Below are 16,766 nucleotides of genomic sequence, written 5' to 3'. Positions count from 1 at the left end.
GATGGAAGAAGAAAGGAAGGGAGGAGAAAGAGGGAAGGAAGAGGGGAAGAACGGAGAGAGGGAAGGAAGGAAGGAAGGAAGGAGATACTGACGAAATGGCCTCTTCCCGGTTCTCTCCCCAGGAGAAGCAGTGCCCAAACTGGGAATCCGCAAACTCGTGCAGGCCTCCAGTAGCGGCCACGCTGAAGTAACCCCACACGTTCTTGCTGCTCCGGAAATTCAGTTCCTGGACAGTCCCGGAGCTCGGCTTAAAACCCTGGAGTCCGGACAGAAAATGCAAAATGGAAGAAATCATTACTCCAGATATATTTTCATCAGAATTCAGTCCTGGGAAAACCCAAGAACCCCTACGCTAACCAAAAGCTTAGGGTAGTCAATAAAACACTGATATCTCTTGTTACAGGTATGGATGTATCTATTCATGGGTGTACCCATATGAGTGCCTCAATGCCTATAATTCTTATTTTTTTTAACTGTAAAAAAATAACGAAGTTGGGTCAGTCGCAGTGGCTCATGTCTGTAATCCCAGCACTTTGGGAGGCAGAGGTAGGAGGATCACTTGAGCCCAGGAGTTCAAAACCAGCCAGAGTAACATCAGGAGACCCCATCTCTACAAAAAATTAAAATATTAGCCAGGTGTGGTGGCACACAACTGTAGTCCCAGCTACTTGTGGGGCTGAGGCAGAAGGATCTCTTGAGCCCAGGAGATTAGGCTGCAGTGAGGCATGACAATGCCACTGCACTCCCGCCTGGGTGACAGAGCAAGAATCTGTCTCAAATAAATAAATAAATAAATAAATAAATAAATAAAATAAGCAAGTTGGGACAGAGATGGTAGTGCAGGTGTTAAATGGGCGAACGTTGATGATTGTTGGAGCTGAGTGAAGGGACATTCTGACTTCATATGCTTGACATTTCGAAAATAAAAAGTTTAAATAAAAGTGAAGACAGGTTAGATTTCCAATTCTGGATAATGAAAACCTCTGCAGGTGAAGAAATCCAGGGCATCCTGGGCAGGGCCCTTGCTGCTAGGGAAGAGGCCATTTCGTTGGTATTTCCTTCCTTTCTTCTCTCCTTCCTTCCTCCTTCCCTCCCTCCTTCCCTCTCTCCCTTCGTCCTTCCTCACTCCCCTCTTCCCTCCTTCCTTTCCTACCCCTTCCTCCCTCCCTCCCTCCATCCCCCTTTTCCTCACCCCATCGGCCAGGCTGCTGCCAACACACACCTGATTCCCTCTGGGAGAACGGCCCGTCTCCCTCTAAGTATAATTTTGGTAAGAGTGGGTGGACATGGCACCTCTCACTGGGATTAGGGCTCCTGAACTAAGGGATGAAGGATTTGGGGAGAGGTATGTAGAGGTGAGAGATGGAGCGACCCAAGTGCCTGGGCTGTTACCATACCTGGTCCTCCATCCTCCCAGGAACCTGGGAACGAGCCATCATCCCTCCAAAAAATCCCCCTTTTGCTTGTCCACCAGAGTTGGTGTTTGGTTCACAGCCAAGAACCCCAAATGAATACAGCTACCCTAGCTTAAAATTATTTAATTAAAAGGGGTGGAGGTGTACCCTCTCTTACCCCCAGTTTCCTGAGTGTAATAATTAAGCAATTAAGTTGTAGTAGATTGATGAGTCCTGTGACAATCAACGGTCGGTATGCATGTAAACTGTAAGGGATGCCAGTTGGTTTGTTTTTTAAGACCTAAGTAAGGCCAAGTCACAAAGGGACTCTCTACAATGAGCCAGACTTCATACTGTGGCAAAAAGCACATGGGGCCAGAAATCCAAGGACTAGGGTTCTAAACCTGGCTGCTTGTCCGAAAGATAGGCATGGCTTTTGGAGTCCACTGATGGGTCTCAGCAGGTCCCAGGTGGGAGACAGGAAGCAAGTTACCCCAGGCTCTTTGCCTGTAATGTGGGGTGACAATGTCCAGCAGCAGTAGTGTCCTATAAGTGAGCACTGAGACATGGGAAGGCTACGCCCAGAGCCTGGCAATAATCCAAAAATCCAGTAAATCCAGCCGGGTGTGGTGGCTCACGCCTGTAATCCCAACACTTTGGGAGGCCGAGGCGGGTGGATCACTCGAGGTCAGGAGTTCCAGACCAGCCTGGCCAATATGGTGAAACCCCGTCTCTACTAAAAATACAAAAATTAGCCATGCATGGTGGCGGGCGCCTGTAATCCCAACTACTTGGGAGACTGAGGCAGGAGAATTGCTTGAACCTGGGAGGCAGAGGTTGTAGTGAGCCAAGATCGCGCCACTACACTCCAGCCTGGGTGACAGGGTAAGACTCCATCTCAAAAAAATAAAAATAAATAAAAATAAAAATCCAATAAATCCAATAATCAAATAAACCATGGGATGTCCCTTCCCATGCCTCAGTTTCCCCATTTGTAAACTGAGATGCCTGGATAGCTTGTGGGTGTCTCTTCCCAGGCTAACATCCAGGGTCCCCCACATGCTGGGAGATCTGAGATGGTGGAAACACAGGGGCCCCCATAACTTGCCTCATCTGGGTTTTCGCTGGTGATTCTGGCGGCAATGACGTGGCCTCGGGCGAGGGGAGGGTTTGAGGGGGTTTCAAAAGAAATGGGAGTCACTCCCCATGGTGACTCTCCATACAGAAGCCGGATATCCTTCAGCCGGTGCAGTGGCACGCCCATGGCGATCTAAAATCAAGAGATCCAACCCACAGACCGTCAGTCCTACCAGAACACGGCCCCAAAACACCAGGCACAGTGGTAGATGCAACAGAGGTTCAGTCAACGATTTAGGATATACAGACACTACTCGATAGACAACATGGTGCTCTACTGTGGCCAGAGAGCCAAAGAAAGAAAAAGCCATAAGACATGAACTTTTCACAGTGGAGCAAATAGTACAGTTGGGAAAAGGAAAAATGTTTATGAAACAACATCACACAACAAGAAAATACATGCATCAAGTAAAAGCACTAGACTTTTAGAGCTAGGGAAGGTGAGAAGCAACCATGTTGGCTGCAGAGTTAAAGGAAGTTTTTGTAAAGGGCACCCGAAGGGGAAACTGGACATGAAGAATGGGTAAAAAGTAGACAATTATGGAACCAGTTTAACCAAATGATCACATTTAACAGGCTTCATGATGGGATGTATTAAGGACACAACACCTGTGTAGTATTCTGCCAAAATGTGTAGCAGGAATCGAACCAGGAAGAAACAATCAGAGAAATCCAGTGAGGGACATTCTGCCTGAGCTCCTCAAAAATGCCAGTGTCCATGCCTGTAATCCCAGCACTTTGGGAGGCTGAAGCAGGCAGATCGCTTGAGCCTAGGAGTTGGAGACCAGCCTGGGCAACATAATGAGACCTGATCTCTACAGAAAAAATTAAAAAAAAATTAGCCAGGCATGGTGACTTGCACCTGTGGTCCCAGCTACTCAGGAGGCTGAGGTGGGAGGATCACTTGAGCCTGGGAGGTTGAATCTGTAGTGAGTCGTGATTGCACCACTGCATTCCAGCCTGAGTGACAGAGCGAGACTCCATCACCAAAAAAAAAAAAAAAAAAAAAATTTTAATGCCAATGTCAAGGATGAAAAAAGACTACAGAATGCTTTCAGATTAAAGAGATTAAAGACACATGAAAATAAAATGGAATGTGTCACCCTGGGTTGGATCCTGGATTTAAGAGACAAAAAACAGCTACAAAAAGACATTATTGGAACAACAGGGAAAATATTTAATGTGAATGGTATATATTAGATATAGATGTGGTATCAATGCTCTATTTCTCAAGTGTCATAATTGCACTAGGGCATTGGACCAGAATGCTCTTGTTCTAGGAGGCCTTTAGAATGAAGTATTCAGAGGCCATATGTTACGAAGGTTCACTCAAACCATTGCTCAAAAGATTGAGCCCACGGCCGGGCACAGTGGTGCACACCTGTAATCCCAGCATTTTGGGAGGCCGAGGTGGGCTGATCAGTTGAGGTCAGGAGTTCAAGACCAGCCTGGCCAACATGGTGAAGCCCCGTCTCTACTAAAAATATAAAAATTAGCTGGGTGTGGTGGCAGGCACCTATAATCCCAGCTACTCGGGAGGCTGAGGCAGGAGAATCGCTTGAACCTGGGAGGTGGAGGTTGCAGTGAGCCAAGATCGCACCACTGCACTCCAGCCTGGGTGAAAGGGCGAGACTCCATCTCAAAGAAAAAAAAAAAAGATTGAGCCCCCTAAAATTATACAAACAGACAGAAGAGAGACAAAACAAATGTGGCAACTGATGGATCTATATGCAGGGCGTATGGGTATTAATTGTATCATTCTTGCAACTTTTTTGAAATCTTTCAAACTAAAAAAAAAATAAAGAAAACTTTTAAAAAAATTCTGCTGAAGGAAGAAAAAGAGGAAGGGAGGGAGACCAGCCTGGGCAACGTAATGAGACCCCATTATGGGAAGAAAGAAGGAAGGAAGGAAGAAAACAATGAAAACAATTTAGAGAAGAAATAAAGGACATCCAAATTGGAAAGGAAGAAGTCCAATTATCCTTGTTTACAGATGATATAATCTTAAAATTGGATAAACCTAAAGAATCCACCAAAAAAACAATTCGAATTGACAAATTCAGTAAATCTACAGGATACAAAATCAACATATAAAAATCAGTAGCATTTCTATATGCCAAGAGCGAATGGTCTGGAAAAAAAAATCAAGAAAGTAATTCCATTTATGATAGCTACAAACAAAATAAAATCCCTGGAATAAACTTAACCAAAGAAGTGAAAGGTCTCTATAATAAAAAGCATAAAACACTGATGTGAGAAATTGAAGAGGACACACAAAAATGGAAAGATATTCCATGTTCATGGTTTGGAAGAATCAGTATTGTTAAAATGGCTATATTACCCAAAGCAATCTATAGATTCAGTGCAATCCCTACCAAAATACCAATGACATTCTTCACAGAAATAGAAAAAAAATCCTAAAGTTTATATGGAAACACAAAAGACCCAGAATAGCCAATACCATCCTGAATAAAAAGAACAAACACTGGAGGAATCAAATTACCTGACTATGAGTTATATTACAGAGCTACAGTAACCAAAACAGGGTGGTACTGACATAAAAACAAACACATAGATCAGTGGGACAGAATAGAGAATCCAGAAACAAATCCATACATCTACAGTGAACTCATTTTTGACAGACTTGTGAAGAACATGCAATGGGGAAAAAGTCTCTTCGATAAATGGTGCTGGGAAAACTGGATATCCATATGCAGAATCATAAATGAAGAATCAAATTCTTCAAATCAAAATGGACTAAAGACTTAAATCTAAGACCTGAAATTATGAAACTACTAGAAGAAAACATTGGGGGAACTCTCAGGAACATCAGTCTGGGCAAAAATTTATTGAGTAATACCCCAAAGGCACAGACAACTAAAGCAAAAAAAGGACAAATGGGATCACATCAAGTTAAGAAACTTCTGCACAGCAAAGGAAACAATCAACAAAGGGAAGAGACAATCCACAGCATGGGAGAAAACATTTGTAAACTAGCCACCTGACGAGGGATTAATAGCAAGAATACATAAGAAGCTCAAGGATGAGCATGGTGACTCATGCCTGTAACACCAGCACTTTGGGAGGCTGAGGTGGGAGGGCTGCTTGAACCCAAGAGTTTGAGACCAGCCTAGACTAGTACTTTGCCTCTGAAGAGACAAATATTTGTTCTTGGGAGTGAAGAAAATCTCACTCTTTTCATGAATAAAGCACAGATATATCTACAATATCCAAACAGGTATGTGGTATATTTGTGATATTAAAATTTCACAAGACAGGGATTAGGATATAAAATGTGTCCAAAGGATCCTTGCAGGGAGTGATAATGATAACAAGGTTAAGAAACATTTCTCAAAGTGCTCTTTGGCCAGTCATTCCCCTGGGACAGTCGGCCAAGAAATGGGTGGGATGGACTAATGGGAGCAGCACATGGACCCCTGACCCAGGGCAGAGAAGTCCCAGGGCCCCGAGCCCGTTTTCTCACCTGTAGCTGGGCGGCCGGCAGATTGACATCAGCAATCATTTCTGTGCAGGGATGTTCCACCTGCAAGCGAGGATTCAGCTCCAAGAAGTGGAAGCTGCCATCCTGACTATAGAGGTATTCCACTGTCCCTGCACTCACATAGCCCACGGTCTTGGCCAGGCGGACGGCACACTGTGAAGAAACAGAAAGAGGCCAAGGGGGTTCCAGAGGTATTTTCAGGGAACTGTAAATGGTGACTATCAGTTCCTTCACCAAATGCAGACTGAGCACCTGCTACATGTGAAATATTTTGGGACTGGCCAGGTGTGGTGGCTCATGCCTATCACCCTAGCGCTTAAGGAGGCCAAGGCGGGAGGATCACTTGAGGCCAGGAGTTCAAGGCCAGCCTGGGCAACATAGCAAGATTCTGTCTCTATGAAAAAATTTTTTTAAAAATTAGCCAGACATGGTGACATGTTCCTGTAGTCCCAGCTACTCGGGAGGCTGAGGTGGGAGGATCACTTGAGCCCAGGAGTTACAGGCTGCTGTGAACTATCATCACACTACTGCACTCCAGCCTGGGCAACACAGTGAGACTCTGTCTCAAAAAAGAAAAGAACGGCTGGCCGGGCAGAGGGGCTCCTCACTTCCCAGTAGGGGCGGCCGGGCAGAGGCGCCCCTCACCTCTCGGACCGGGTGGCCAGCCAGGCGGGGGGCCGAACCCCCACCTCCCTCCTGGACACGGCGGCAGGCTGGGCGGTGGGCTACTGGGAAGTGGGGAGCCCCTCTGCCCGGCCAGCCGCCCCGACCAGGAGGGAGGTGGGGGGGGTCAGCCCCCTGCCCGGCCAGCCACCCCGTCCGGGAGGTGAGGGGCACCTCTGCCCGGCCGCCCCTACTGGGAAGTGAGGAGCCCCTCTGCCCGGCCACCACCCCGGCTTGGAGGTGTACCCAACAGCTCATTGAGAACGGGTCATGATGACAATGGCGGTTTTGTGGAATGGAAAGGGGGGAAAGGTGGGGAAAAGATTGAGAAATCGGATGGTTGCCGTGTCTGTGTAGAAAGAGGTAGACATGGGAGACTTTTCATTTTGTTCTGTACTAAGAAAAAATTCTTCTGCCTTGGGATCCTGTTGATCTGTGACCCTACCCCCAACCCTGTGCTCTCTGAAACATGTGCTGTATCCACTCAGGGTTGAATGGATTAAGGGCGGTGCAAGATGTGCTTTGTTAAACAGTTGCTTGAAGGCAGCATGCTCGTTAAGAGCCATCACCACTCCCTAATCTCAAGTACCCAGGGACACAAACACTGCGGAAGGCCGCAGGGTCCTCTGCCTAGGGAAACCAGAGAACTTTGTTCACTTGCTTATCTGCTGATCTTCCCTCCACTATTGTCCTGTAACCCTACCAAATCCCCCTCTGCGAGAAACACCCAAGAATGATCAATTAAAAAAAAAAAAAAAAAAAGAAAAGAAATATTTGGGGAGTTCACAGACCGGCTAATCCAATAAACCTGTGTGATGCTGAAATCACCTCTAGAATGGGCCCTCGTCCCTCTTGTTAGGCACCCATGCCACCATTCGGCCACACTGACCGTAGAAAGTTCTTCCTGACTCTGAGCTGAGACGGCTCTCTCTGAAGCTGCCCCCTGGGCTCTGAGAAGTGTACCTGCTCCATGAACTCGAATATGGCCAGTGGGGCGATGGTGGCCGGTGCTTCCTCAACGATCTTCTGATGCCGCCGCTGGATGGAGCAGTCGCGACCAAACAGAGACACAGCATTCCCATACTGGTCAGCGAGGATCTGAACTTCCAGGTGACGGGCGTGCTGCGCCAGCTTCATAAGAAAGATGGGCGAGCCTGGGATCTCACTCTGTACCTGTCGGGGGAAGCAGAGCAACCTGATCTTCATGGGGAAACCAGCTCTGGAAGCTTCTGGAAGTTCTCAGGAGAGAACATAAAACAAACGCAGTGATGTGTTTAGGGTACTCATCCAGGACTCTGCTGATCTTTTACTTTTGTTGTCTCAAAGACATAATATTCTGTGGAGACCCGACTCCACAGTAACAAGGAGAAAGGGGCCCCAGGTGGCGGAGGGCCCCAGGTGGGGAAGAACAATGAACAACTGCTCGAGAGATGGCTAATCACAAACAACCCCAGGACGTAACGACCTCACAGCCCCTCCTCCAGCACCACCCTATAAAACCTCCCACCAGCCCTTGCCTCTTTGCAGATAGCCCCTTCTCTGCTGTGCTGCCTGTTGCAATCTTGCAACATATTTTCATACTTCCTCCAATAAATCTGCCTTCCTTTACCTACAACTGTCTTGGTAAATTCCTTTACCAGCTGCACCACCAGCCCGATAGTCACTACCTGCAACATATTCTCTTTTTTAAGTCAAACTCTGTGAAATGGTAAAATCTCCCACAATCACATCCCCTAAAGATACTGCACTAAGAGTTTGGTGTCCAAACTGGCTTTCTTCTATGCATATAGCAACACATACAGAGAAAGTTTCTTTGAATGAAAATGGGACCAAAACACACTAATCTGTGGTTGTCTTTTTCTTCCACTTACTGCACTTTCTCAGCTAGCTCTCCCGGGTGGAATCTAAGGACAAACTTACTTCATCCTGTTAAGAGCTGAAAGGCATTGTTTTATAGGCATGTCTTCTAGAGATTCTTAAAGACAATGTGAAAAGTATTCACGCGCAATGATTTCTAAGACAAATTAAGTTTAAAAAAATTTGCAATAATGTATAGGATGAACTCATGCAAAAAATAATAAAACGACTGTATGAATGTCTATGTAAAAGTATATACAGTGACAGTGCTGAAAAGAGCCCTGCACCATTGGCAGCTGCTAATAGTGGTTACATCTGAGAAAGGAGAGTTGGAAGGTAATGGGGAAAAGGGTTTTTCCTTTTTTATTCTTAACACATGGCTGACTTGACTGACTCTGTACATTAAGAACATATTCATAGCGCACTCATATAAGTAAAATAAAAAAGCTTGGGCATCTGTGTGCACAGGAGGGCCTGGGGTATGTGGGAACTCTCTATTCTTTCCGCTCCATTTTGCTGTGACCCTAAAACTGCTCTAATAAATAAAGTCTATTTTTTAAAAAGCAAAAAAGCTTTAAAATCTGTATGACTCCTAATGCAATGTGGAATCCAGGACTGAATCTTGCAACAGGAAAGGGACATTGGTGCAAAAACGGATGAAATTCAATCTAGTCTGGAGTTTACCAAACAGAAAAGTGCCCATGTTAATCTCTTAGTTGCAAAGTTATATGAAAAATGTTAACGAGTGAAACCGGGTGAAGGATAGATGTGAACTTTCTGTACTGCTGCTGCAACTTCCCTTTTAATATCAATTCTTCCCCCCACCCAAATCCCCAAAACACCTGTACACCCCAACAGCGATACAATGGTAGTGAAACTGCTGCTTTATACAACATTCACATATTATACCAAGAGTGGTATAATTAGTAAAACTCCTAGAAAGCAATGCACTGATATGTGTTTCAAAGTGCATGTAAAGTGTGTGCTATTTAACTAAGTCTTTCTCCCCAAGTCTTTATCCAAGAAAATAATTAAGAAGAAGAAAAAAGAGCTAAGTGTTATTTATAGTACTAAATATCATATTATACTGTGGTATTATTATTCATAATAACAAAGTAGAAATAAGCTAAACATTTAACAAAAAAGGAAAGGTTTCATAAATAAGGCTATCGCCACACATAAAATATTGAGTAATCATCAAAATAATTGCCAAGGCAGGAATAACATAATAATATTCATGATCTACAATTTGGAATGTGTTAAATGCAGAGCAAAATTTCGTGTAGACTGAATACAGCTCTTTAAAATATACTTATGAAGAAGGTCTAGAAGAAAAGCTAGAAATATTAAAATAGCTTTAAGAATGGGAAGATTGTCAGTATAAATGTTTTCTAAACATTGCTGATAACGGACATAACGTTTTAAAAGAGGAAAACTAGCTACCAGTAAGTAAATGTGCAATTCGTTCCTAGAGTTAAAATTGATCAGGCAGGGCGCAGCGGATCACACCTGTAATCCCAGCACTTTGGGAGGCCAGGGCGGGCGGATCACTCAAGGCCAAGAGTTTGAGACCAGCCCAGCCAACATGGTGAAACTCTGTCTCTACTAAAAAGACAAAAATGAGCTGCGTGTGGTGGCACACGCCTGTAATCCCAGCTACTCAGGAGGCTGAGGCACTAGAATTGTTTGAACCTGGAAGGCAGAGGTTGCAGTGAGCTGAGATTGTGCCACTGCACTCCAGCCTGGGTGACAGAGTGAACTCTGTCTCAAAAATAAAATAAAATGGACCATCTAGAAACATTAGAAATAACAAGAGTACTAAAATTTATAAAATATCCCATTCCTCTATAGGCCAACATAGTCACAAACAGCTATTTTGATCCTGTATCTCTGAAATCATTTCTGATTTATAGACTTGAACTACCTAAAAGATTCTGTCAAGATCGACACAAAACCATGGGCTTTTCTGAGTAAAAATATACGCGTTTGTTGCAAAATACGATACAACAATACATCCAGCTCCTACAAACGTCTTCTTGACTATCACAGAATAATGCTAAGAGAAATAATCTGGCAGCCCACAAACAATTCCCAAAGACAGATGCGAAAAGACACAGCAAGAACTGCTCACTTGTCTGAAAAGGATCGGGAAGTCCTCCGCACTCTCAGCCTTCCGGATTCCCTTCCCTCCGCCACCTTCAGAAGCTTTGATCATCAATGGAAAACCAATTCTTTCTGCTGCCTGGGTGCAAAGGACAAACAGACCTCTTTAGAGATTAGCCAGTTGCCAACTGCTACCAGGACAGAGGCAGTTCGGTTCTGGCCCCCCTGGCCCCCACAGGCTCTGCATTTACCTCTAAGCCCTCATCTACGTCTTTCACGCAACCCTTGTCATAAACATCTTCTGGGACACTGATTCTTTTTCCCTGCTGCAGATCATCTTCTGTCCACTCCACTGTCAGGCCTGGAGAGTCACAAAGAAAGCTGATTCCTCCCAAATCCAGGAGAAACACACACAACCCAGAAACCACAGGGCCTCTCCCTGCTGACATAGTGCTAGACCTGGGCTTCTGGACCAGCGGAATACAGACACTCCCTTCAGCTTCTCACAATGGCTTTTCATTTCCTCAAGAACTAACCCAACCTTGAATGAGAAATCAAGCTTAAGAAACTAACTGCCAGGCGTGGTGGCTCATGCTTATAATCCCAGCACTTTGGGAGGCTGAGGTGGGGGGAATCGCTTGAACCCAGGACTTTAAGACCAACCCTGGCAACATAGTGAGACCTTGTCTTTACAAAAAAAAATTTTATAATTAGCCAGGCATGGTGGCATGGGCCTGTAGTCCCAACTACTTGGGAGGCTGATACAGGAGGATCACTTGAGCCCAGGAGGTCAAGACTGCTGTGAGCTATGATCATGCCACTACAGTCTAGCCTGGGTGACAGAGTGAGACCCTGTCTCGAAAACAAAACAACAAAAAAGGAAAGAAACTCAGACTGAGTCGACTAACAACAACCATATTAATCTAAATCAAAAAAAAAAATCCCAATTCTACCTTATGGAGTCATTTATATGTGAATAATTATTTCCCAAAACCATGAAAAGATTTAACAAATGAAAGCAAATTTTCCATCCCAAATTTAAAATTCAACTTTTGGGGGAAAAAAACAAATTTAATAGGAAACTTTTGAGACTGTCCTATTTATTTTTTAATTTGTCCTAGAAACTCCACTGTTAGGAATTTATCCTAAGAAAATTATTAAAATGCACACATAAATTTAGCTGTAAGATTATCAAAGCTCCATTCCTTTGAATATTTTTTAAATTAGAAAAAATAAATTGGAAACAACCTAAATTGCTTAACTATGAGGACTGTTAAGTAAATTATGATACATCCATAAGATATAATCCTATGCAGGCATCTTAAATGGTGTAAAGTGTATTTTTTACATAGAAAGATATTCATTAGTGAGGAAAAAAAAAGTCACAAACTAGGAAATGTAAGATGGGTTGTTGTTTCCTTTTAAAGACAGGGTCTCATCACCCAGGCTGGAGTGCAGTGGTGCCACCATAGTTCACTGTAACCTCGACCTCCTAGGCTCAAGCCACCCTCCTGCCTCAGCCTCCTGAGTAGTTGGGACTACAGGCATGCACCACCATAACCAGTTAATTTTTTTTTTACTTTTTCTAGAGATGGGGTCTTGCTATGTTGCCCAGGCTGGTCTTGAACTCCTGGCTTCAAGTGATCCTCCTCCCTCAGCCGCTGAAAGCACTGGGTTGGGGGGAGGTTACAGACATGAGCCACTGGCCAAGATCTGTCTTTTTTTTTTTTTTTTTTTTCAAAGAATATGCCCAGAAAAAGGTTGGAAAGGTAGATACCTACAATGTAATAAATGTTCAACACTGGGTCATAGGATTATGAATGATTTCCATTTCTTTTTCGTACCTCTTGTATTTTCTAAATTGCCTACAATAAATTATACCACTTGTTTACTAATTTAAAATTTTTAAATATTTTGCTAATGACTAAAAAATAAAAGTAAGTAACATTTGTAATGGAAATAATTGTTACAAGCATACTTCTGTCACCCTGACCATTCACATTATCAAGACTGGGCTGAGAAGCTCCCCCAGAGGGAAGCTCAGGGTCCCTTACCGCTTCCACTCCAGGGCAGGGTTGGGACCTGTAGCGTCTGGGCGACAATGGTGGAGGCGATCTTATCTCCTAAGGCCCACATGGCCTCACTGGGAGGGCCTGAGGAGTCGGGGACAAGAAGGGAAGCAGAATCTGGTCAGTCACAAGACCCTCAAGGCTGAATGCCGACCGAGTGCACGGTGGTGGGGCCAGGTGAGGAGCAGATGACAGAGAAAATTCTCTGGTCCCAGCTCTCAAGGAGCTTAACCTCACGTTAGGGAAAAAAAATAATCTGTTAGTCTGCTATTGCATCAGTCTACTTTCAACGTATGTGGATTGTAAATCTGTTGTGAGTTACAACCTAGGCTACAGTGGCATATGCAAAATTCACTTTGGAGGGAAGGCAGAAAGCTAGATCAAAGAGGTAGGCTAGGAGCTCAAAGAGCTGGACCATAGGTTAGCAAACTCTTTCTATAAAGAGCCAGATGGGAAATACTTTCAGTTTTGCGAGCCTGCAGGTCTCTGTCACAATGACTCAACTTTGCCAGTGTTGGGTGAAAGCAGCCATAGGCAATACATAAACGAATGAGCACGACCATGTTTTAATAAAACTTTATTTACAAAGGCAAGCCATAGGCTGGATTTGGCCTATGAGCTGTAGTTTGTCCAGTGGGCTGGATCATCAACCTCCAGAGGAATTAAGACTGATAATGAGAGTCCTGGGTGACTGTCAGACAGGACAGATGCCCACATGTACTCAGAGTCCACAGACAAAGAAAATGTCAATGGGCATGGGACTCCCGGCTGTACCTCAGGTGAGTATCAGGTATTGATCCGCACTGAGCTACTTCACATTTGGGCAAGACTGTTTTCAGACCCACCGGTAAGGAGAAGCAGGGATTTATTACATGATAGTAAATGATTCCCCTAAACTACACAAGGACATGGACATAATTACATGTGCAAATTTGTTATATAGGTAAACTTATGTCACAGGGGTTTGTGGTACAGATTATTTCATCACCCAGGTACCAAGCCTAGTATCCAATAGTTATTTTTTCTGCTTTTCTCCCTCCTCTCGCCTTTCACCCTCAAGTAGTGTCTGCTGTTCCCCTCTTTGTGTCCATGTGTTCTCATCATTTAGCTCCCACTTATAAGTGAGAACATGTAATATTTGGTTTTCTGTTCCTGTGTTAGTTTGCTAAGGAAAACGGCCTCCAGCTCCATCCATGTTCCCACAAAAGATATAATCTCACTATTTTTGATGGCTGCATAGTATTCCATGGTGTATATGTACCACATTTTCTTTATCCAATCTGTTATTGATGGGCATTTAGGTTGACTCCATGCCTTTGCTATTGTGAATAGTGCTGCAATAAACATTCGTGTTTATGCGTCTTTATGGTCGAATGATTTTATATTCCTCTGGGTATATACCCAGTAACACGAGTGCTGGGTTAAACAGTAGTTCTATTTTTGGCTCTTTGAGGAATTGCCACACTGTTTTCCACAATGGTTGAACTAGTTTACACTCCCACCAACAGTGCATAAGCGTTCCCTTTTCTCCACAATCTCAGAATCTGTCAAGAAATGGTATCTCACTCTGGTTTTGACTTGCCTTTCTCTAATGATCAGTGATGTTGAGCTTTTTTTCATATGCTTGTTGGCTGCCTGTGTGTCTTCCTTTGAAAAGCGGGCAGCTCCTAATTCCATGAGTTGGCAGATTAGCTATGTGCCCTTCCACCCTGGGACTCACTCACTCCTCACAACAGAAGTGTGAGGTGGAAAATCAAACGGACCTCCGCTTTACAGGACAGGAGTAGAAAGAGGGTCAGACCCAGCAGAGTGTCCCAGCAACGCCCCAATTCCCATGTATCTGATGGGGACACACTCTACCTAAGAAAGCAACTCCATTCTTGCACAGCAGCTCCGGAAGTTTAGGGTTTTCTGAAGCATGGCCCCAGCCAGCCCACACCGCCTGCAAACACAGAAAGGGGTGAGCAACAATCTTCCTTCAAGAATATGCCTCCCAGCCAGGCACAGTAACTCACGCCTGTAACCCCAGCATTTTGGGAGGCCAAGGCAGGAGGATCACTTGAGCCCAGGAGTTCGAGACCAGCCTGGCCAACATGGCGAGATCCTGTCTATAAAATGTTTTTTTAAAAACAGAATGTGCTTCGCCTCACTTGAACACTCTTTTCTGTGTTACATCAGCCCAGGAATTTGAAGCCTTGTGGGATCTGGACCCTCCACCCCTTGTGAACTGTGGAATTGAACTAGAACCTAGGGGCATCATCCCACACTCAGGGGCCACACTTGGGCACCCCGGTCCATCTACCTGCACGGGGATTCTCTTGGCAATGTCCACAATCAGCTCCACGTTGGCATAGTTGTTGTTATTGGGCCCTCCTGGGACGGGGACGTAATGATCCGCCATCTTGATGTACTCTGAAATTAAACGGGAGGGAGAAGGAAGGAACTGCTGACAGACTGACATCAATGGCAGAACATTACAAGACGTGACTATGTACAGCCATGGAAAGCAGAACCATGCAGATGTCTATGGTAACAATGGACAAACATGTATGAAAATGTAAAGAGAAGGCCGGGCATGGTGGCTCACGCCTGTAATCCCAGCACTTTGGGAGGCCGAGGCAGGCAGATGGCCTGAGGCCAGGAGTTCGAAACTGGCCTGGGCAACATGGTGAAATTCTGTCTCTACTAAAAATACAAAAATTAGCCGGGCGTGGTGGTGGGCACCTGTAATCCAAGGTACTCAGGAGGCTGAGGTAGGAGAATCGCTTGAACCCAGGAGGCGGAGGTAGCAGTGAGCTGAGATCACACCACTGCACTCCAGCCTGGGTGACAGAACGAGACTCTGTCTAATAAAAAAAAAAAAAGAAAAGAAAATGTAAAGAAAATGAAATATGATTTTAATTATGTGATACAGATATGTTTCTGGACAAGGCCTGGAAGGCCTGGAAAGGAACGAAGGAAGAAGGAAGTAATCTGTCAACAGACTGGGATTAGAGGTGGGTTTTTTAAAAAATGTCCTATTTAAAGTTTATCTTAATATTGTTTTACCATTAAATAATATAATAGGGCTGGGCGCGGTGGTGCACGCCTGACATCCCAGCACTTTGGGAGGCAGAGGCAGGAGGATCACTTGAGGCCAGGAATTCAAGACCAGTTTGGGCAACACACAGAGACTTTGTCTCCACCAAAAAAAAAAAAAAAAAACCCAAAAAAAGTAGCCAGGAATGGTGGTGCGTGCCTATAGTCCCAGCTACTTGGGAGGCTAAGGCAGGAGGATCACTTGAGCCTAGAAGGTCGAGGCTACAGTGAGTCGTGATCATGTCACTGCGCTCCAGCCTGGGTGACAGAGCAAGGCCCTGTCTCAAAAAACAAACAAACAAAAATACAATTGGGAGTTTTAAATTATGGTAAAAAAAAAAAACTCACAAAATTTACCACCTTAACCTTTTTTGAGTGTACAGTTCAATAGTGAAGTATATTTATATTGTGAAACAGATGTCCAGAACTTTTTCATTTTATGAATCTGAAACTCTATACTCATGAACAACTCCCTTTTTCTCCCTCCCTGATGTCCTTGGCAACCAACGATCTTCTCTCTCTCTATGAATTGCACTACTCTAGTTACCCCTTATACATGGAATCATGCAGTATTTGTCTTTTTGTGACTGGCTTATTTCACTTTTTGTGACCAGCATAACGTCCTCAAGGTTCATCTGTGTTGAAACATATGACGGGATTTCCTTCCTTTTTAAGGCTGAACATAACACAGTGTTTTGATTTTAAAATACTCATGCTCTTTAAGCCAGAAGTTCCATGTCTAGGAATATGTCCTTAAAAAAACACACGTTGGCTGGGCGCGGTGGCTGACACCTGTAATCCCAGCACTTTGGGAGGCTGAGGCGGGCAGATCACCTGAAGTCAGGAGTTCAAGACTAGCCTGGCCAACATGGTGAAACTCTATCTCCACTAAAAATACAAAAATTAGCCAGTCGTGGTGGTACATGCCTGAAGTCCCAGCTACTTGGGAGGCTGAGGCACAAG

At 44.5% G+C, this 16,766-nt stretch overlaps 1 protein-coding gene across 16 annotated transcripts in view; it reads right to left on the bottom strand.

Annotated features, from left to right (window-relative positions):
- Positions 1–16,766, bottom strand: part of ACACB (acetyl-CoA carboxylase beta) — a 155,854-nt gene that overhangs the window by 79,592 nt on the left and 59,496 nt on the right. For all 16 annotated transcript variants that reach the window (XR_008670600.2, XR_008670601.2, XR_008670599.2 and 13 more), the window contains 9 exons: positions 15,028–15,137; positions 14,586–14,667; positions 12,711–12,809; positions 10,908–11,017; positions 10,685–10,795; positions 7,660–7,869; positions 6,016–6,186; positions 2,503–2,664; positions 93–256 (listed from right to left, as the gene is read on the bottom strand). Coding sequence is in view for 13 of the 16 variants with exons in the window: in XM_055358985.2 (XP_055214960.1) it covers positions 93–256; positions 2,503–2,664; positions 6,016–6,186; positions 7,660–7,869; positions 10,685–10,795; positions 10,908–11,017; positions 12,711–12,809; positions 14,586–14,667; positions 15,028–15,137 (1,219 nt within the window). In the remaining 3 variants the exon portion in view is untranslated. The remainder of the gene's footprint in view (positions 1–92; positions 257–2,502; positions 2,665–6,015; positions 6,187–7,659; positions 7,870–10,684; positions 10,796–10,907; positions 11,018–12,710; positions 12,810–14,585; positions 14,668–15,027; positions 15,138–16,766) is intronic.

Source organism: Gorilla gorilla, chromosome 10, assembly GCF_029281585.2.
Source record: "Gorilla gorilla gorilla isolate KB3781 chromosome 10, NHGRI_mGorGor1-v2.1_pri, whole genome shotgun sequence".
Lineage (NCBI taxonomy): Eukaryota > Metazoa > Chordata > Mammalia > Primates > Hominidae > Gorilla > Gorilla gorilla.
Note: the sequence above shows the minus strand (reverse complement) of the source record. Positions and strands in the feature narration are given on the sequence as shown.